Consider the following 14,466-nt stretch of genomic DNA (forward strand, 5'->3'; position numbering starts at 1 on the left):
CTTAATAAATAATACCTCCTTAGTAAATAATAATCCTTATAAATAATAATGAATAACAATACACGTTAATGAATAACAATACACGTTAATGAACAACAATACACGTTAATGAACAACAATACACGTTAATGAATAACAATACACGTTAATGAATAACAATACACGTTAATGAACAACAATACACGTTAATGAACAACAATACACGTTAATGAATAACAATACACGTTAATGAACAACAATACACGTTAATGAACAACAATACACGTTAATGAATAACAATACACGTTAATGAATAACAATACACGTTAATGAATAATAATCTTTTATAATAATCACTTCTAATAAATATTAATAATAATAAACAGTTAGTGTTGAATAGATATTATCTCACCAAAGGCACGTCATGACCAGACGATAACTGGGAGATTCGAAGCATGGGATTATTTTAGGGTTTCATGTGGTGTCTCTGACGTGCCATCTTCGAATCTTTCATAAAATAGTGACGAATATATAAATTTCATAAATTCCTTTTGTGATAAATAATATGTCAAGTATTTTTATAATTGTCAACTTTCATAAAAATATAAATATATTTGCTTGAATTTTATTAAAATCTACAACTATATTCTTCTAATAACACTGTTTATATACTTATCCTTACCCTTTTTTTATATAATAATATTTTCTTGATTAATACTTTAGTTTCTATTTAAACTTTAGACTTTCAGAAATACTAATTTTTTATTAAATATATTTTCTTTATTTTTTTACTATTTTTTAACTTCTTTTGTTTTTGTTTTATTTGAGTTACTAAAGTTTAGTATATTTTTATTATTATTTTACTGCTTTTTACTATTCTAATAGAATATTTTAATAAAATACTCTTAGATTTTTATTGTTAATGAATATATTATTATATTCTTTAGCTCATGTATTTCTTGATAATTTATATTTTCTTTGTTTATTTTGATATAATGTCTTTCCTCTTTGTTTTCTTTATATGAAATTTATTTCTAACAGAAGCAGATATGTTATTGAAATTAATAATAAAATATTAAAAGTCTCATAGTAATTATAAAGATAATTAATTATGTTGTAACTAAGCCTCAATAAAAAATACTGATGTAACATTATTTGTTTTATACTTCTAGTCTAGTCTTATTTCTTTTACTTAAAACGAGTGTATTATTGGGAATGAAAAGTATTAATGATGTTTAAAATTGTTTATTTCATAATATAAGTGATAATTAAATATAATATAAAAATTAAACTCAAGCATTAATTAGTTCCGAAAAATTCTACCCATGTTATCCCTTTATAAAAAGGATAAGTAAAAAGACTTTATAAAAAACTATTTTGAATAACATTACAAAAAAATAAAAAAAAATTTAGAGAAAAAGTTAAAATATAAAAAAGATATAAAAAAAAAAGAAAAAATATAGGTAAAAAGAAGGAAGAAAACAGGAAATTAGGGGGAAAAGAATTTATGAGATCAAAGTCAACAAGAAATTCATAGGTAGATAAAGGACAAAAAAGAACTTAAAATTATATTATTTGAATGCAAGTATTGTTAGTGTTACTCGCAATCACATGTGCTCTTGCTGACCAAAGTGCTTTTTATGTAAAGAATTACTATGAAGTCCAAGAAAAAATTTCAAGTTTAGATGTAGAATTAAGAAGAATTGAAGATATTGAAAGACATATCCATGATAAAATTGATCATGCTGTTCTCGACTTAGAAGCTGCTGCTCCATCTGACAAACCAGAAATTAGTCGATACATTGATACACTTAAATCAGAGTTAAATGGATCACTTAATAGAAAGAATTCATTAGTAAATGGTATCAATGCTTTGTTAAATACTGTCCCAGCTAATGTCAAAGAACATATTATTAGTGATCTTCATTTAGAAAGAAGACTTAATATTATTGATGATATTCTTGGTGAGGCTAAAACAGCTCCAAAGGTTGTTGCTCCAAAAGCCACTAAATCATCAACTCAAGCACCACAAGTAATTACTAAATCAACTGCTAAAGTTGCTTCATCAGTAGCAAAGGAACCTGCAAAGACTGAAGAAAAGAAAACAGAAGTAAAAGCTGCTGTTAAAAAAGCAGAAAAGAAGGTAGAGAAAAAGGTAATGAAGGCAGAAAAGAAAGCAGAAAAAACAGTCAAAAAGGCAGAAAAAGAAGCTAAAAAAGTTGCTGAATCTGTTAAGAAAGAAGCTAAAAAATTATTAAAGAAAGCTAAAGAAGAAGCTAAGAAGATGACTTCTAAAGCCAAGAAAGCAGCTGAAGAAACAAAGAAGGCTGCTAAAGCTGATACTAAGAAGAGCGAAAAGAAAGTAAAAGAAATTAAGAAAGCAATGAAAAATTTGAAGAAAGAAGTTAAACAAGAAACTAAAGAAGCCACTAAGAAAGCTGCTAAAGATGCCAAGGCTAAAGCTAAGGAAGTTTCTAAGAAGATTTCTAAACAATCAAAAGCTACCGTTGAAAAGAAGGTTTCTGCTGCTAAGAAACAATTAGAGAAGAGTGAAAAACAAACCAAAAAAGAATTAAAGGCTAAAGTTGCTGTTGCCCAAAAGAAAGCAGAAAAGGCTAAGAAAGAAGCTAAGAAGAGTGGAAAGAAGGCAGAAAAGAAAGCTGCTAAAGTAGCTAAGAAAGCAGAAAAGAAGGCAGCTGAAGCTAAGAAGACTGCTACTAAATCAGCAGCTAAAGCTACTGAAAAGGCTAAGAAATCTATTGAAAAGGCTAAATCAGAATCAAAGAAGGCAGCTAAGAAGGTAGAAAAGAAATTGAAAGAATCAAAGAAATCATTGAAGAGTAAGATTAAGGTTGCATCTAAGACTGCTAAGAAAGCTGCTAAAGCAGAAAAGAAGGCTGAAAGCAAATTAAGCAAGATTAAGAAGGATGTTAAGAAAGGAACTAAGACTGCTGCTCAACTCAAGAAGGTACAATCTCAAGTTAAGAAAGCCAAGAAGAATGCTAAGAAAGCTCTTTCTAAAGAATCAAAATTAAAGAAATCATTAGCTAAGAAGATTAGTAAGACTTCTAAGAATGCTAAAGCTATTGCCAAGAAGTCAGCTAAGAAAGCTGCTAAAAAGGCTGAAAAGAAAGCAGAGAAGAAAGCTATTAGCAAAGCAAAGGCTTACACTAAGAAGAATACCAAGAAGATTGCTAAAGAAGATAAGAAAAAACTTAAGAAGGTTCAATCTAAGTTAGAAAAGAAAGTTAAGAAAGTAGAAAAGAATGATAAGAAGGCTCTTGCTAAAGTAGCTAAGAAAGACAAGAAAGCACTTGCTAAAATTACTAAGAAAGTTAAGAAGGTTCAAAAGAAAGATAAGAAAGCTATTGCTAAATTAGCTAAAAAGGACAAGAAGGCTCTTGCTAAAATTGCTAAGAAGGACAAGAAAGCTATTGCTAAATTAGCTAAGAAGGCTAAAGACGCAAAGAAAGTTGCTAAGACTGCTGCTAAAAAGGCTCAAAAGAAAGCAACTAAGGCTGCCAAGAAGGAAGCTTTAAAGGCTAAATTATCTGCTAAAAAGGCTGAAAAGAAACTTGCTAAAAAGGTTAAAGCAGTTAAGAAAAATGAATCTAAATTAATCAAAAAGAATAATAAGAAACTTGCTAAGAAAGCCGCCAAAGCTGCTAAGAAAGAAGCTTTAAAGGCTAAATTATCTGCTAAAAAGGCTGAAAAGAAACTTGCTAAAAAAATTAAAGCAGTTAAAAAGAATGATGCTAAATTAATCAAAAAGAGTAATAAGAAACTTACAAAACTCTCTAACAAGGCTGCTAGTAAAGTAACCAAGAAGAGTACTAAAAACACTAAATTTGGAAAAAAAGCTGCAAGTAAAATTAATAAGAAGGCTAAACTTCAAAAGAAAAAAGTAAATTCATTACTCAAGAAGGCTTCAAAGAATGCATCACCAAAGAAGATTAAGAATTTAAAGAAAGCTGAAAAGAAGTTTATTAAGAAAGAAAAGAAATTAATCAAATTACAAAAAAGATTCGCAAAAGCTTCAAAATCAGAAAGAAAAACTCTTAAAGCAAAAATTGTTCAAGTCAAAAAGGCTGCTAAAGCTGCTAAAAAGTCTGTTAGAAAAGCCACTAAGAGTGTCAAAAAGTCAATGAATCAAAATAGAAGAAGAAAATAAATTAATTTCATTTGATACTTTTTTTATTTTTTGTTATTTGTTTTAATATTTAAATTTTTATTAATAAGAAAATAATTAATTAATACTTCTAATTTTAATTATGATTATTGAAAATAACAAACAATATAAAGATTTTAGAAATTGCCACTTCAATTAAAATGAATAACGGTCTAAGAAGGATTGAATCATTCCTTCAATATCGGACTTATAAGTAATTAAACTAACTTTACCATCTACCATTTTAGTATTGCATTGAATAAAACCTGAACGAGGAATCTTTTTGTTAATAACAATTTCTCTAAACTTTAATTCATCTTCATTTGGAGTAGACAATGGAATGAAAAATGAATGTGCATATTCTGTGTCAGCAGTGGCTCTACAGACTTGAATTTTTAATAATAATTCCTTCAATGCTTCAATACCTTTTGGAATTAATTCTCTATGTAACACAATATTCTCTCCAACAACTTCAACTGCACCACTCTTTTCAACTGCCTTAAATAAAGCAAATCGAGCTTGGCAATGTGCTTGTCCCCAACTTTTAGTTTCTGGGTTATAGAATTTTAATCCAGTTAATCCACTTCTCATCTCAGATAACCAGTTAATGTATTGAACATCTTCTGACAAGTTTAGGATTTCTTTAACAATTGGATTATATGTCAAGAATAATCCAACAGCTTCAGCTCTACACTCTTCCATTGCACTTCCAAGTGACTTAAAGACTGTGTCATATGTCATTTTATCTTGATAATATTTAACTTTTTCCCCAGTCAAAGGATTAGTAAGGTTTTCAGGGAAATTCTTCTTTCCATTATCACATCGAAGATATTTACCACTTCCATGACCAAGAAGTTCATGCAAAGCAACTTGAGTTTCTAATGCACGAGGAGAACATGTTTTGTATAATGTTTGTTGTTCAAGACTTATGAAGGGAATATTATCTTGGCTAGAGCCACATGCCATAACATTAGATAATGACACATTCTTAAATTGTTCCATTCTAACGTCATCATAATTAGGTAAATTAATTCCAATTGGAAGTCCTGAAGTTCCAAATCCAACTATATCAATTGATGTAAAATCAGGGGATTCAAATACATCTTTCTCAAAAACCTTACCCCAAGGAAGTGATGGTAATATTTCATTTGCTCTTTGAACCAATTCAGTTAATTCTTTTGTTTTCTCTTTATCTACTACTGCAACAAACATCTCCCATTCTCCACGAACTCCAATAGGATCTTCATATGTTTCAATAAACCCAACATTAAATTCAACAGATGGTTTTTGGTCTCTTACCCACCATCTTTGTGCTTCTTTATGAAGGTTATAATTATTAGTAAATGTTTGGATATAATTTTTAAACATTTCCTTTTTATTTTTGTCTTTTTGAACTAACTCTAATTTTTCACATTCTTTTAGTTCATTTACTAACATTTCTAACTCAGAATGACACCATCCATACTTTAATATTACATCTTCATATTCTTCTTCTCTTTCTTCTATTGAGGCAATTCCAATAACTAACTTATTATTAATTTTATCAATTCTTGTATTTTCTAATAACATTCCTTTCTTTTGTAATAATGCATTACAATGCTCAATATCTTCTTTAGTGATATTAGAAGAATAATAAGCAGTACATCCTTCAGGTGGAATTCCGAAATGAATAAGACATGGAGTTACATCATATATAATATCAATTAGCGACTCAAAATAATTATGTCCAGATGCGTTAATTATAGTTGTAAATTCTTCTTTGCTACATTCAGGAATAAACTTTTTATCTCCAAACGACAAATAATTTCCTCCATTGGCAAAGAAGGTTGAGACATAATCCTCATATTGTTCTTTTGCACTGTCTGATACTTCAGACTTTTTCAATAACTCTACATGTGAAATATTTTTGTACATCTTTAAAAATGCAACAAAAATGTCATATGCCTCTACTGAACATTGTTTAATAGAAATAGGGAATGAAGCCCAATTAGCCTTATTTAAGTGGTGGATATAAACTTGTTCTTCAGGTGTAAGTTGTTCCCAAGCATGGGTACAATCTAAAAATTTAAGAGGGGTTTTAACAGATAATGACATGAAATAATTTTTAAAGTTTTATTTATTGAAGTTTTTCCTTTTTTTAAGAAATTTTATCAATTAGTCAATAAAAATTCGACAATGAAGTGTTAATAGATTTGTCATTTATTTTCAATTCTGTATTGGATATTATCCATATCATTCATCATTAAAATCAGTATTTGCTTTGATAGTATTCTCTTTCTTCTGTTGATTTATTCTTTTTATTTTATTTTTAAAGAATATCTTTCTTTATTTCTTATTTTATGTTGAATGAATATTGAATTACAACTATATTATTATATCTAGTTTCTTTTCTTATTATTCTTTCTTATTATCTTATTTCATTCTTTGTATTATTAATTAATACATTTTTTATTCAATTACATCATCATAATCAAATATCAATTGATATTTCATTATTTGATTTTGTATTATTGTTTGTGTTGTGTTTCTAACATGCAATTTTCGCATCTAATATTCTTCAATTAATCAAAAACAATATTAGCAAATTCACAAGTTGATGGATCAAACTCAGACAAACTTTCTTTTAAATGAAATGGAATTTTAAGGTGTAGTATTGGGGCTTTTACAAATGCATAAGTCTCTATTAAAGTTACAGAAGTTGGAATTGAGACTGAGGTTAATTTTGAGCAATTATAAAAAGCAAATTGTTTAATTTCTTTTAATGAAGGAGGTAAATCTATTGAGCTAATATCAGAATTTATAAAAGATTGTTCTTCGATGACTGAAATTTTATTAAACAAGTCATTTTCTATAAAGTTAATATCTTGTTTTGTATAATGAATGTTATTACATTGTGTTGATGAATTATCGAATAAAATAGCTTCAAATAGACTTACTGGATATTGAATTCTCTTATTATTTCTTTGTACTAACTTAGTGATTGAAGAAGAGTCAAAAGCATCAAAAGCAATTGAAGTTATTGAAAAAGGAAGTATCAAAGATTGTAATCCACAATGAAAGAATGCTCTATTTTCTATTGAATTAATGCCTTCTGGTATAACAATGTTTTGTAATGAAATACACTCAAGAAAACAATTTGGTGGGATTGAACGAATATAAGGAGAAAGAATGACTTCAGTTAGTCTCGTATTATATTCAAAACAACCTCTTCCAAGTTCATAAACACTTATTGGTAACTCAAAACTCGTTAATAAACATCCTTCAAAACATCTAGCTCCAATCCGTTTAACTTTATTTGGAATAGTTATTTTTTGAATACTTTTACTGAATGCTTCATTTCCAATCACTAATAAATTCTTTGGTAAATCAACAGTAGTTAATTGTGGACATTTTTTGAATGCATAATTTCCTATAGAAGTTAGAGATGATGGAAATACTACTTTTCTTAATAACTCACTTGAATTGAATGTATTTATTTCTATTGAATTAATTTTATCAGGAATAATATAAGTTTTCATTGACAAAGGTGTGATATGATCATGAATAGTTTTTAGTTTTGTTCCCAGAGTTCCTATATAATTAATTAATGTTGAGTATTCCAACACATTCATTTCAGTTAGCTTTAAATTACGAAATTCCATTTTATTTCTAATAAGTTCAGGAAATTCAAGGTATTGTTTATAGTTAATATCATATGCAATAATATACCTATACATTCCTTCTTTGATTTTATCTACTTTACTATACAAAACTTGAGTTTCAATATTATGAAATAACTTTAAATCTCTATGAGGATTATATTTATATTTATCTAATAAATCACGAAATTTAGAATTGACAAGTATAACTCTTCTGTAGTCATCACTTGTCATGAGATATTTACCAACAATCATCATAGAATATGCATCAATCTTACCCATTTATTCTTTTATTTTTTAAGTTTTAGGTTTTAAAAAAGAGGTATTGTATTAAATGGTATTTTAAAAAATAATTTTCAATTGTTAATTGTATTCATTCTACAAATACTTTTAATGTAAGTTTGTTATTTGGCCCATATATTGATTGAAAGGTTTTTTTATTATCTAATTCTTTTTTACAACAGATCATTTTCTTATATTCACATGGTGTTGTTAATTGATTAATGAATGCCTCTGGTTGTTTATTCATTACAATTTCATACATCCTTTTTAAATCAGCAATTTCTACATCTAATGAGGGGATGTCAAGACATACACTTTGAATAGTTTTTATAGCATTATTAATAACCCTTTCTTTCATTTCAATTAGATGAGGTGCAATTAATGGGTCAATCTCTATTTCTTGGCATTTTTTGATTGCCATTATTTTAGGAAGAGTTGTGTTAATCAAATTTAGGATTTCTCCAACTGTTTCTTCATTACTAAATTCCATTGAGAATTGAAATAATTCATTTACAATTTTTAACAGAACCATTTCTATTTTTATAGTTCTTTGTTTATTCTTTTCAATTTATTAAAAAAATTTCTTTTCTTTTTCTAAAAAAAATATTCAAAGCATAAAATAAACGATGAGAAATAACTTAATGAATTACTGATTAAAGAAAATGAATAATTCTACAAATATTGAAAAAGCGTTAAACTAAAATCAATAGTTTTGATTTAGGGGTTATGTATAGATTTAAATATTATCTTAATATCCATTCAAAAAATTAAAAAATAACAAGAGAATATTCACTAAATGATAGTAGGAAGTTAGTGATTCAACTAAGTTATTCTTTGGTTGAATTTAAAGACAATTCATAAATAAATAAAGATTCAGTTAGTAAGAAATAATTAGAATAGATTATAAAATTTTTATTTATTCTATAATAATAAAAGAATTTTAGTTATACCAAATATAATAAATATTTTATAAATATTTTAGTTGTAAATAGATTGAAAAATAACAAGAATTAATAATTTCGTTTGTTAATTTAATTATAAAGAATTTACATAAAACTAATCAATCTCCTATCATCTGATGATTTTAAAAAAAAAAAATACATGAGAATATTGGATTGATAAATAACTTTTTGGTTCAAAGATAATAAAACTCAACCCAATTATATTTTGAACTATCACAGTCATTTAATATAGTTATAGTAAATTTAAAACTAAAAATAATTTAACAAATCAAAAGAAAAACAAATATTAAAAAGTACAGGGTTTTTTAAACATTATGATTAAAACTGTTAATTGATACTGAAAACTATAATGTTGTAAGAAATAATAATAAAATAATAAATGATTGTAAAACACAAAAAACTATTTTGCCTCATACCCTTTTTTTGTTCTTTTATGAAGTAAAAATTCAAAAATTAAAAGGATAATGGATTTAATGTAAAGAAAAAAAGAAATAAAAAGGGAAAGAACTTAAAAAATTATATCAATGGATATTAACCAAGCACTTCAACTTATTACAAAAAAAATCACATCACATGAAATTTTGATGAAGGAAGTTATAATGGAACTAACACATATATCAACACAATTAGACGCAGTCAATTATCTTACACAGCCAACAGTTCGTGAGCCAATCAAAAAGATATTGATGGAACAATTTAGTCTTAATGATGAAATAGTTACCCAATATTCAAGGCAATTCAACCAAATTATTCCTGAGCAAGCAATTCATTTCGATGACGTGGCACAATTTGAGTCATATGTAATTGTTATGATAAATAATCAAAACAACACATACTTAGAGAAACTCGTTGAATTAGTTGACCCGTCATCCTTTAAATATATTGATGTATTAAAGAAATACTGTTATGACAAAATATTAATGAAACAAAATAAAGACCTTAGCAATAAGAATGATAAGTTAGTAGCTAAAATTGCTGTCATAGAGTCATTATTAAAAGATGCTAATTCTGAAATTAAGACTCTTCAAACAGAAAATAGTTCACTCAAATGTTCTGTTCAAAATTTAGAAAATAAAATATCTGATTTATCAAGAACTCCTACTTCTGTAAAGAAAGTTTTAACAGAAGACCCACAATTAGGTTATAATGAAAGTAAAACACCTCAAAATAATGTTAATAACAGTATGGATGTTTTAAGTACATTTTTCAAGAAACCTATGTTAAACAAGTATTCTACTAAAAGTAGTAGTTCTAGTGATGAAGAAACTGATCAAATGACTTTAGAAGGAAGGTCTGTTTCTTTAGGATTTTCATTTCCTAGTTTACCTATGGAAGAGACAATAAAAATGAAAATTGATGATATTGTAGAACAGGTCATGAGTGATTTGGTTAAATTAGCTGGATGTAAGCAAGGAGCAATGGTTATGGCTGTTAAGAAAAGTAAGACATTGACTGATGTGTTTAATGCAACTAAAGGGTGTCAAAAATTTATGATGATATATCAATTGAATAGTGGTGAATTATTTGGTACTTATCATTCAGTTCATCCAAATACACTTGGTGTTGCAGTTCAAGACAAACATATGTTTGCTTTTACACTATCAAACCCATTCAATGTTCCAACACAAAAATACAATTGGTTAAGACCTGACGAAGATGCTTTTAAAATAAGTGATACAGAAGTATTTATTGGAGGGTTAGGTGTATTTACTGATAAGCGAAATGGGTACATTTATGATGAAAACGAACCAGTTGATTTGTATTATTCAGACATGCCAATTCAGGCAAGAAAAATATTTTCTACTCGTTTAGCTCCAAAGAAATTCACTTGGAAAGAAATGGTTGTAGTAAAACTGGTATAAAATTTTTAAAATTCACTCTTGTGGTTGTAAAGTTTAACTACCAATTTTTTGTAAGCATTTCTTTCCAAATCTTTATTTCTCTATAAGTGTGACGTTGTTTTATTCTTCTTTTTTTCTTCTTTTTTAAAAAAGATAAGGTTTTAATAAGAAGACTTTTTTTCTTCTTATGTTTTAATTTTTTATACAGATTATTCGTCCTATATTTCTATTTCTTTCATTAAATATTATACTTTTCATAATTCTAAAATTTAATTATGTCAATAACTATTAACTAATAAAAATTTAGTAATTAAGTGTAAATAGATTTTTCATATATTCTTCTTTGTTCATAGGAGAATAATCCTATTCCTTCACTGGTTTTTTTTAAAAAAAAGAGTAATCTTTTTGTTTAACCTTTCATTTATGTTTTTCTTGGAAAATGAGAAAATCATTTATTTGCTTTATTTCTTCTTATTAAGGTTTTTCAAACTTCTTCTGATTATTCCTTCTTTTTAACCCTTTGTTTATTTTCTGCCTTAATTTTAAAGAATCTCATTTTCTCCTTACTTTTAATTTATTTTATGAATGAGAGAAAAAAGCATTTCATTAACATCATATTATTTTGACTAATCTTCTTTTAGTCTTAACTTCACCTTATCAGATTCTTTTCCTTGGTTAATAGATATTTCTTAATTTCTTTATTAATAAATACCAAACCTTATAGTACAATAAGTAATATTCCACCATAATAAATTGGTGCACCTTTTGCACCATTACCTAATACATTTCTAATTCAAAGGCACCATCATAACTAGATAATAACTGAGGGAGTCGAACCATGAATTATATTAATGTTTGTTTGTGGTGTTTCAGACGTGTCACCTTCGATCTCATTATGTCAATAATTATTAACAATAAATAAATTCACAGATATTCAATTAAAAAAATATAGTGAAATACTCAAGATACTTTTTATTTTATAAATGATTCTATTACATTTTTATTAAATTATTTTTAATGTTTAAAATGAAAGAAGAATTAACGACTATATAACAAATAAATAAATAAAATAAAAAAAAGGAACTTCTTAATTAAGATAATGAAAATGATAATGAAAATGATGATGGTAATAATGAAAATTATTTAGAATTCCATTGAATACCAAAAACAGATTTCTTTTTATTCCCATACACCTCTCCAGATACAGCATTAATTAATACATAATTTAATTCTCCTTCATAACGATAAGAAGTAAAACAAAAAGGGATATAAATTCTTTGAACTTTTGAACGTTCTTGAATAATTTTAACATTACAAGAATAACTAGAATCATTCGTAGAACTTTTTAAAGCAGTTTGTTTATATTCCCTTGTTAAAGCAGAAATTTGTCCTTGAACATAATTTTGATATATTCCAACAGGCTCTTTGGAATCTTCAAATAATCTTTTAGGAATGTCTTTTGTAATAAATGAATCATTTCCTTTAAACCATCCAGATAATTTATCTACTACTGATGGATTTTCTATTTGTTTGAGAGTTCTTGCATTTGGATCTTTTGGATCAAATTTATATATTCTTCCTGGTGGTATTATTACTTCATTTAATAACAGTGACCTATAAGGACTTGATGACTGCCATAAACATATTACATTACTTAGTGGTCGTTCATAATACCCAACACATCCATCACACCCAAATGTAAGTTGAATCCATAAAAATGGAATCATATGAATATCATCAAAAATAATAGGTTGACTTTCAATAACTTCTAATAATTTTTTTGATGAAAAAAGTCCAGAAGAAATCCATTTATTAAATAATTTATAAAGTTTCTCACTATCTTGTTCTTGTCTCATAAAATGTAATGGCAAATTATCATTATCAAAATTTGCTGATGAACACACTACATTCCCTGAGGCAACAGCCTTTTCTTGGTTATAGGTGTAATGACTCACAGAAGTGGGTGGAACTTCAAAAGTGGCTGGAACATATTCAGACCTTCTTTTTATTGGAGTATTAAATGACTTGGGCTGAAATTCTGATGGACTTTGAATACTTGGAGAATTCTGTTTTATTTGTGGTTGAACTTTTTTCGTAGGTGTATCAAAATGAGTTGCATTGAGTTTACTGGCTTTGTTTGGAAGTTGTGGTTTTTGTTTTATTGGAGCTCCATAGGCTGCAGCAAATTGTGGTGGAACTTCATCTTCTGTAAGGTAGTAAGTGTTAGAAGAAGAAGCTACAGAATTACTATTTAGTGATATCTCATCAAATGGATTTGTTGAATTAGTGTTTGGTTTTGGAGGAGGAAGAGGAGGTAATTTTTTGTGAGGTATAGGTTTATTTTCATATGTTGGAGTTGGTTGTACAACCTGACAACCTTCAAGAGTTGGATATACTGATATTGTTGGTTGAGACATAATAAATGAAGGTTGTTGAGGAGTAGGAATATATGGAGGTTGATATATTGGAGGTGGAACTTCTTCTGAGTAATCAACTGGTTGAACAGGTATTTGAACAGGAACAGGAATTAACAACTCATTCTCAGGAAGTTTTGTTTCATGAGAAGGAGAATTCTGAGTCTTGTTTTCAGGAATATTTTGTTTTGGCTCAGTATTTTGTTTCAATGGTTCAATAATTGGTAATACTTGTGGTGGTTGTAAGTTATAACTTTGTTCTTGTTGCACTTGTTTAGTAACAACTGGTTGTTGATTATCTTGAGGAAGATTGTGTAGTGTCAAAGAAATTAAAGGAGGACTAACAGTACTAGTATTATCAATTTCTTGTTTATCTGTAGTAAAAATGTCATCTATGTTCTAAAAATGAGTTTTAATGGATTTGTAAGAAACATCAATTGGAGTCATAAAACAATGTCAAATAAAAAAGTCATTCAAAAATAAATTAATAACAAACATGTGTATTCATGCATAATGGGCATTCCAATTCACTTCCACCAAGTAAAAGACTATCTACACAATCACTACAGATAATTTGACCACAAGGAAGTGTTATTGGATTAGTTAGAGGGGTTAAACACAATGGACAAGTCATCTAGAAAATATCTAAAAAAGATCTGTTAGAAAAAATAATAAAAATCTTTCAAGTAATGATCCAACATAATTTTCCTTCTGAACATACAATTGAATCTATTTCTTCATACCTTATTTCTCTTAATAAGACAATTAATTTACATTCAGTGTTATTAAACCATTATTTATCTCACACATTACATATTAATACTTCACCTCAAGCTATTAATTATCTTTCTCAACATCCTGATAACGACTTAATGAAATATTTACAATCTCTTTATTCTTTTTCTATTGAAGATTTTAATGCATTTACTTCTCATACTACTGAAATAGCTTCACAAGAAGATTCAACGAAAGAACAACTCATACAAATGTCTCCTGAAGCTTTTGAAATTGCTGTTGACTGTTCTGTAGGACGTATTCCACCATCACCATTATTACCAATTATTGCTAACTTAGCAGCACAAAAACAACTTAGTGATATTAAAGTGAGATATGTTGAAGAACGACTACCAGTTCCTTATTCAGTAGCACTTGTAAAAAATAAAACAGATGAATATGGAGGTA

The 14,466-nt window shown here is 27.3% G+C and overlaps 6 protein-coding genes across 6 annotated transcripts, besides 2 other annotated features; 2 read left to right on the forward strand and 4 right to left on the reverse strand.

Annotated features, from left to right (window-relative positions):
- Nucleotides 1-488: part of a repeat region that runs on past the window's edge.
- A 1,070-nt stretch (nt 489-1,558) lies between these two features.
- On the forward strand, nt 1,559-4,150 carry EHI_110740 (uncharacterized protein; the record flags this gene model as incomplete). Its single annotated transcript, XM_649180.1, has 1 exon — nt 1,559-4,150. The coding sequence occupies one exon, from the start codon at nt 1,559-1,561 to the stop codon at nt 4,148-4,150; it is 2,592 nt and encodes an 863-aa protein (XP_654272.1).
- A 153-nt stretch (nt 4,151-4,303) lies between these two features.
- Nucleotides 4,304-6,241, reverse strand: EHI_110750 (dipeptidyl-peptidase III, putative; the record flags this gene model as incomplete). The annotated part of the gene is made up of 1 exon (XM_649181.1): nt 4,304-6,241. The coding sequence occupies one exon, from the start codon at nt 6,239-6,241 to the stop codon at nt 4,304-4,306; it is 1,938 nt and encodes a 645-aa protein (XP_654273.1).
- Nucleotides 6,242-6,708: 467 nt separating this feature from the next.
- EHI_110760 (uncharacterized protein) lies at nt 6,709-8,067 on the reverse strand (the record flags this gene model as incomplete). The annotated part of the gene is made up of 1 exon (XM_649182.1): nt 6,709-8,067. One exon carries the CDS (start codon nt 8,065-8,067, stop codon nt 6,709-6,711), a length of 1,359 nt encoding a protein of 452 aa, XP_654274.1.
- Nucleotides 8,068-8,158: 91 nt separating this feature from the next.
- EHI_110770 (uncharacterized protein) lies at nt 8,159-8,557 on the reverse strand (the record flags this gene model as incomplete). Its single annotated transcript, XM_649183.1, has 1 exon — nt 8,159-8,557. One exon carries the CDS (start codon nt 8,555-8,557, stop codon nt 8,159-8,161), a length of 399 nt encoding a protein of 132 aa, XP_654275.1.
- A 996-nt stretch (nt 8,558-9,553) lies between these two features.
- EHI_110780 (uncharacterized protein) lies at nt 9,554-10,891 on the forward strand (the record flags this gene model as incomplete). Its single annotated transcript, XM_649184.1, has 1 exon — nt 9,554-10,891. One exon carries the CDS (start codon nt 9,554-9,556, stop codon nt 10,889-10,891), a length of 1,338 nt encoding a protein of 445 aa, XP_654276.1.
- A 274-nt stretch (nt 10,892-11,165) lies between these two features.
- Nucleotides 11,166-11,758: a repeat region.
- A 251-nt stretch (nt 11,759-12,009) lies between these two features.
- On the reverse strand, nt 12,010-13,918 carry EHI_110790 (zinc finger domain containing protein; the record flags this gene model as incomplete). Its single annotated transcript, XM_649185.1, has 2 exons — nt 12,010-13,683; nt 13,781-13,918. 2 exons carry the CDS (start codon nt 13,916-13,918, stop codon nt 12,010-12,012), a joined length of 1,812 nt encoding a protein of 603 aa, XP_654277.1.
- Between the last annotated feature and the right edge of the window lie 548 nt (nt 13,919-14,466).

This window comes from Entamoeba histolytica, genomic scaffold (assembly GCF_000208925.1).
Source record: "Entamoeba histolytica HM-1:IMSS scf_1104750517953 genomic scaffold, whole genome shotgun sequence".
NCBI lineage: Eukaryota > Evosea > Mastigamoebida > Endamoebidae > Entamoeba > Entamoeba histolytica.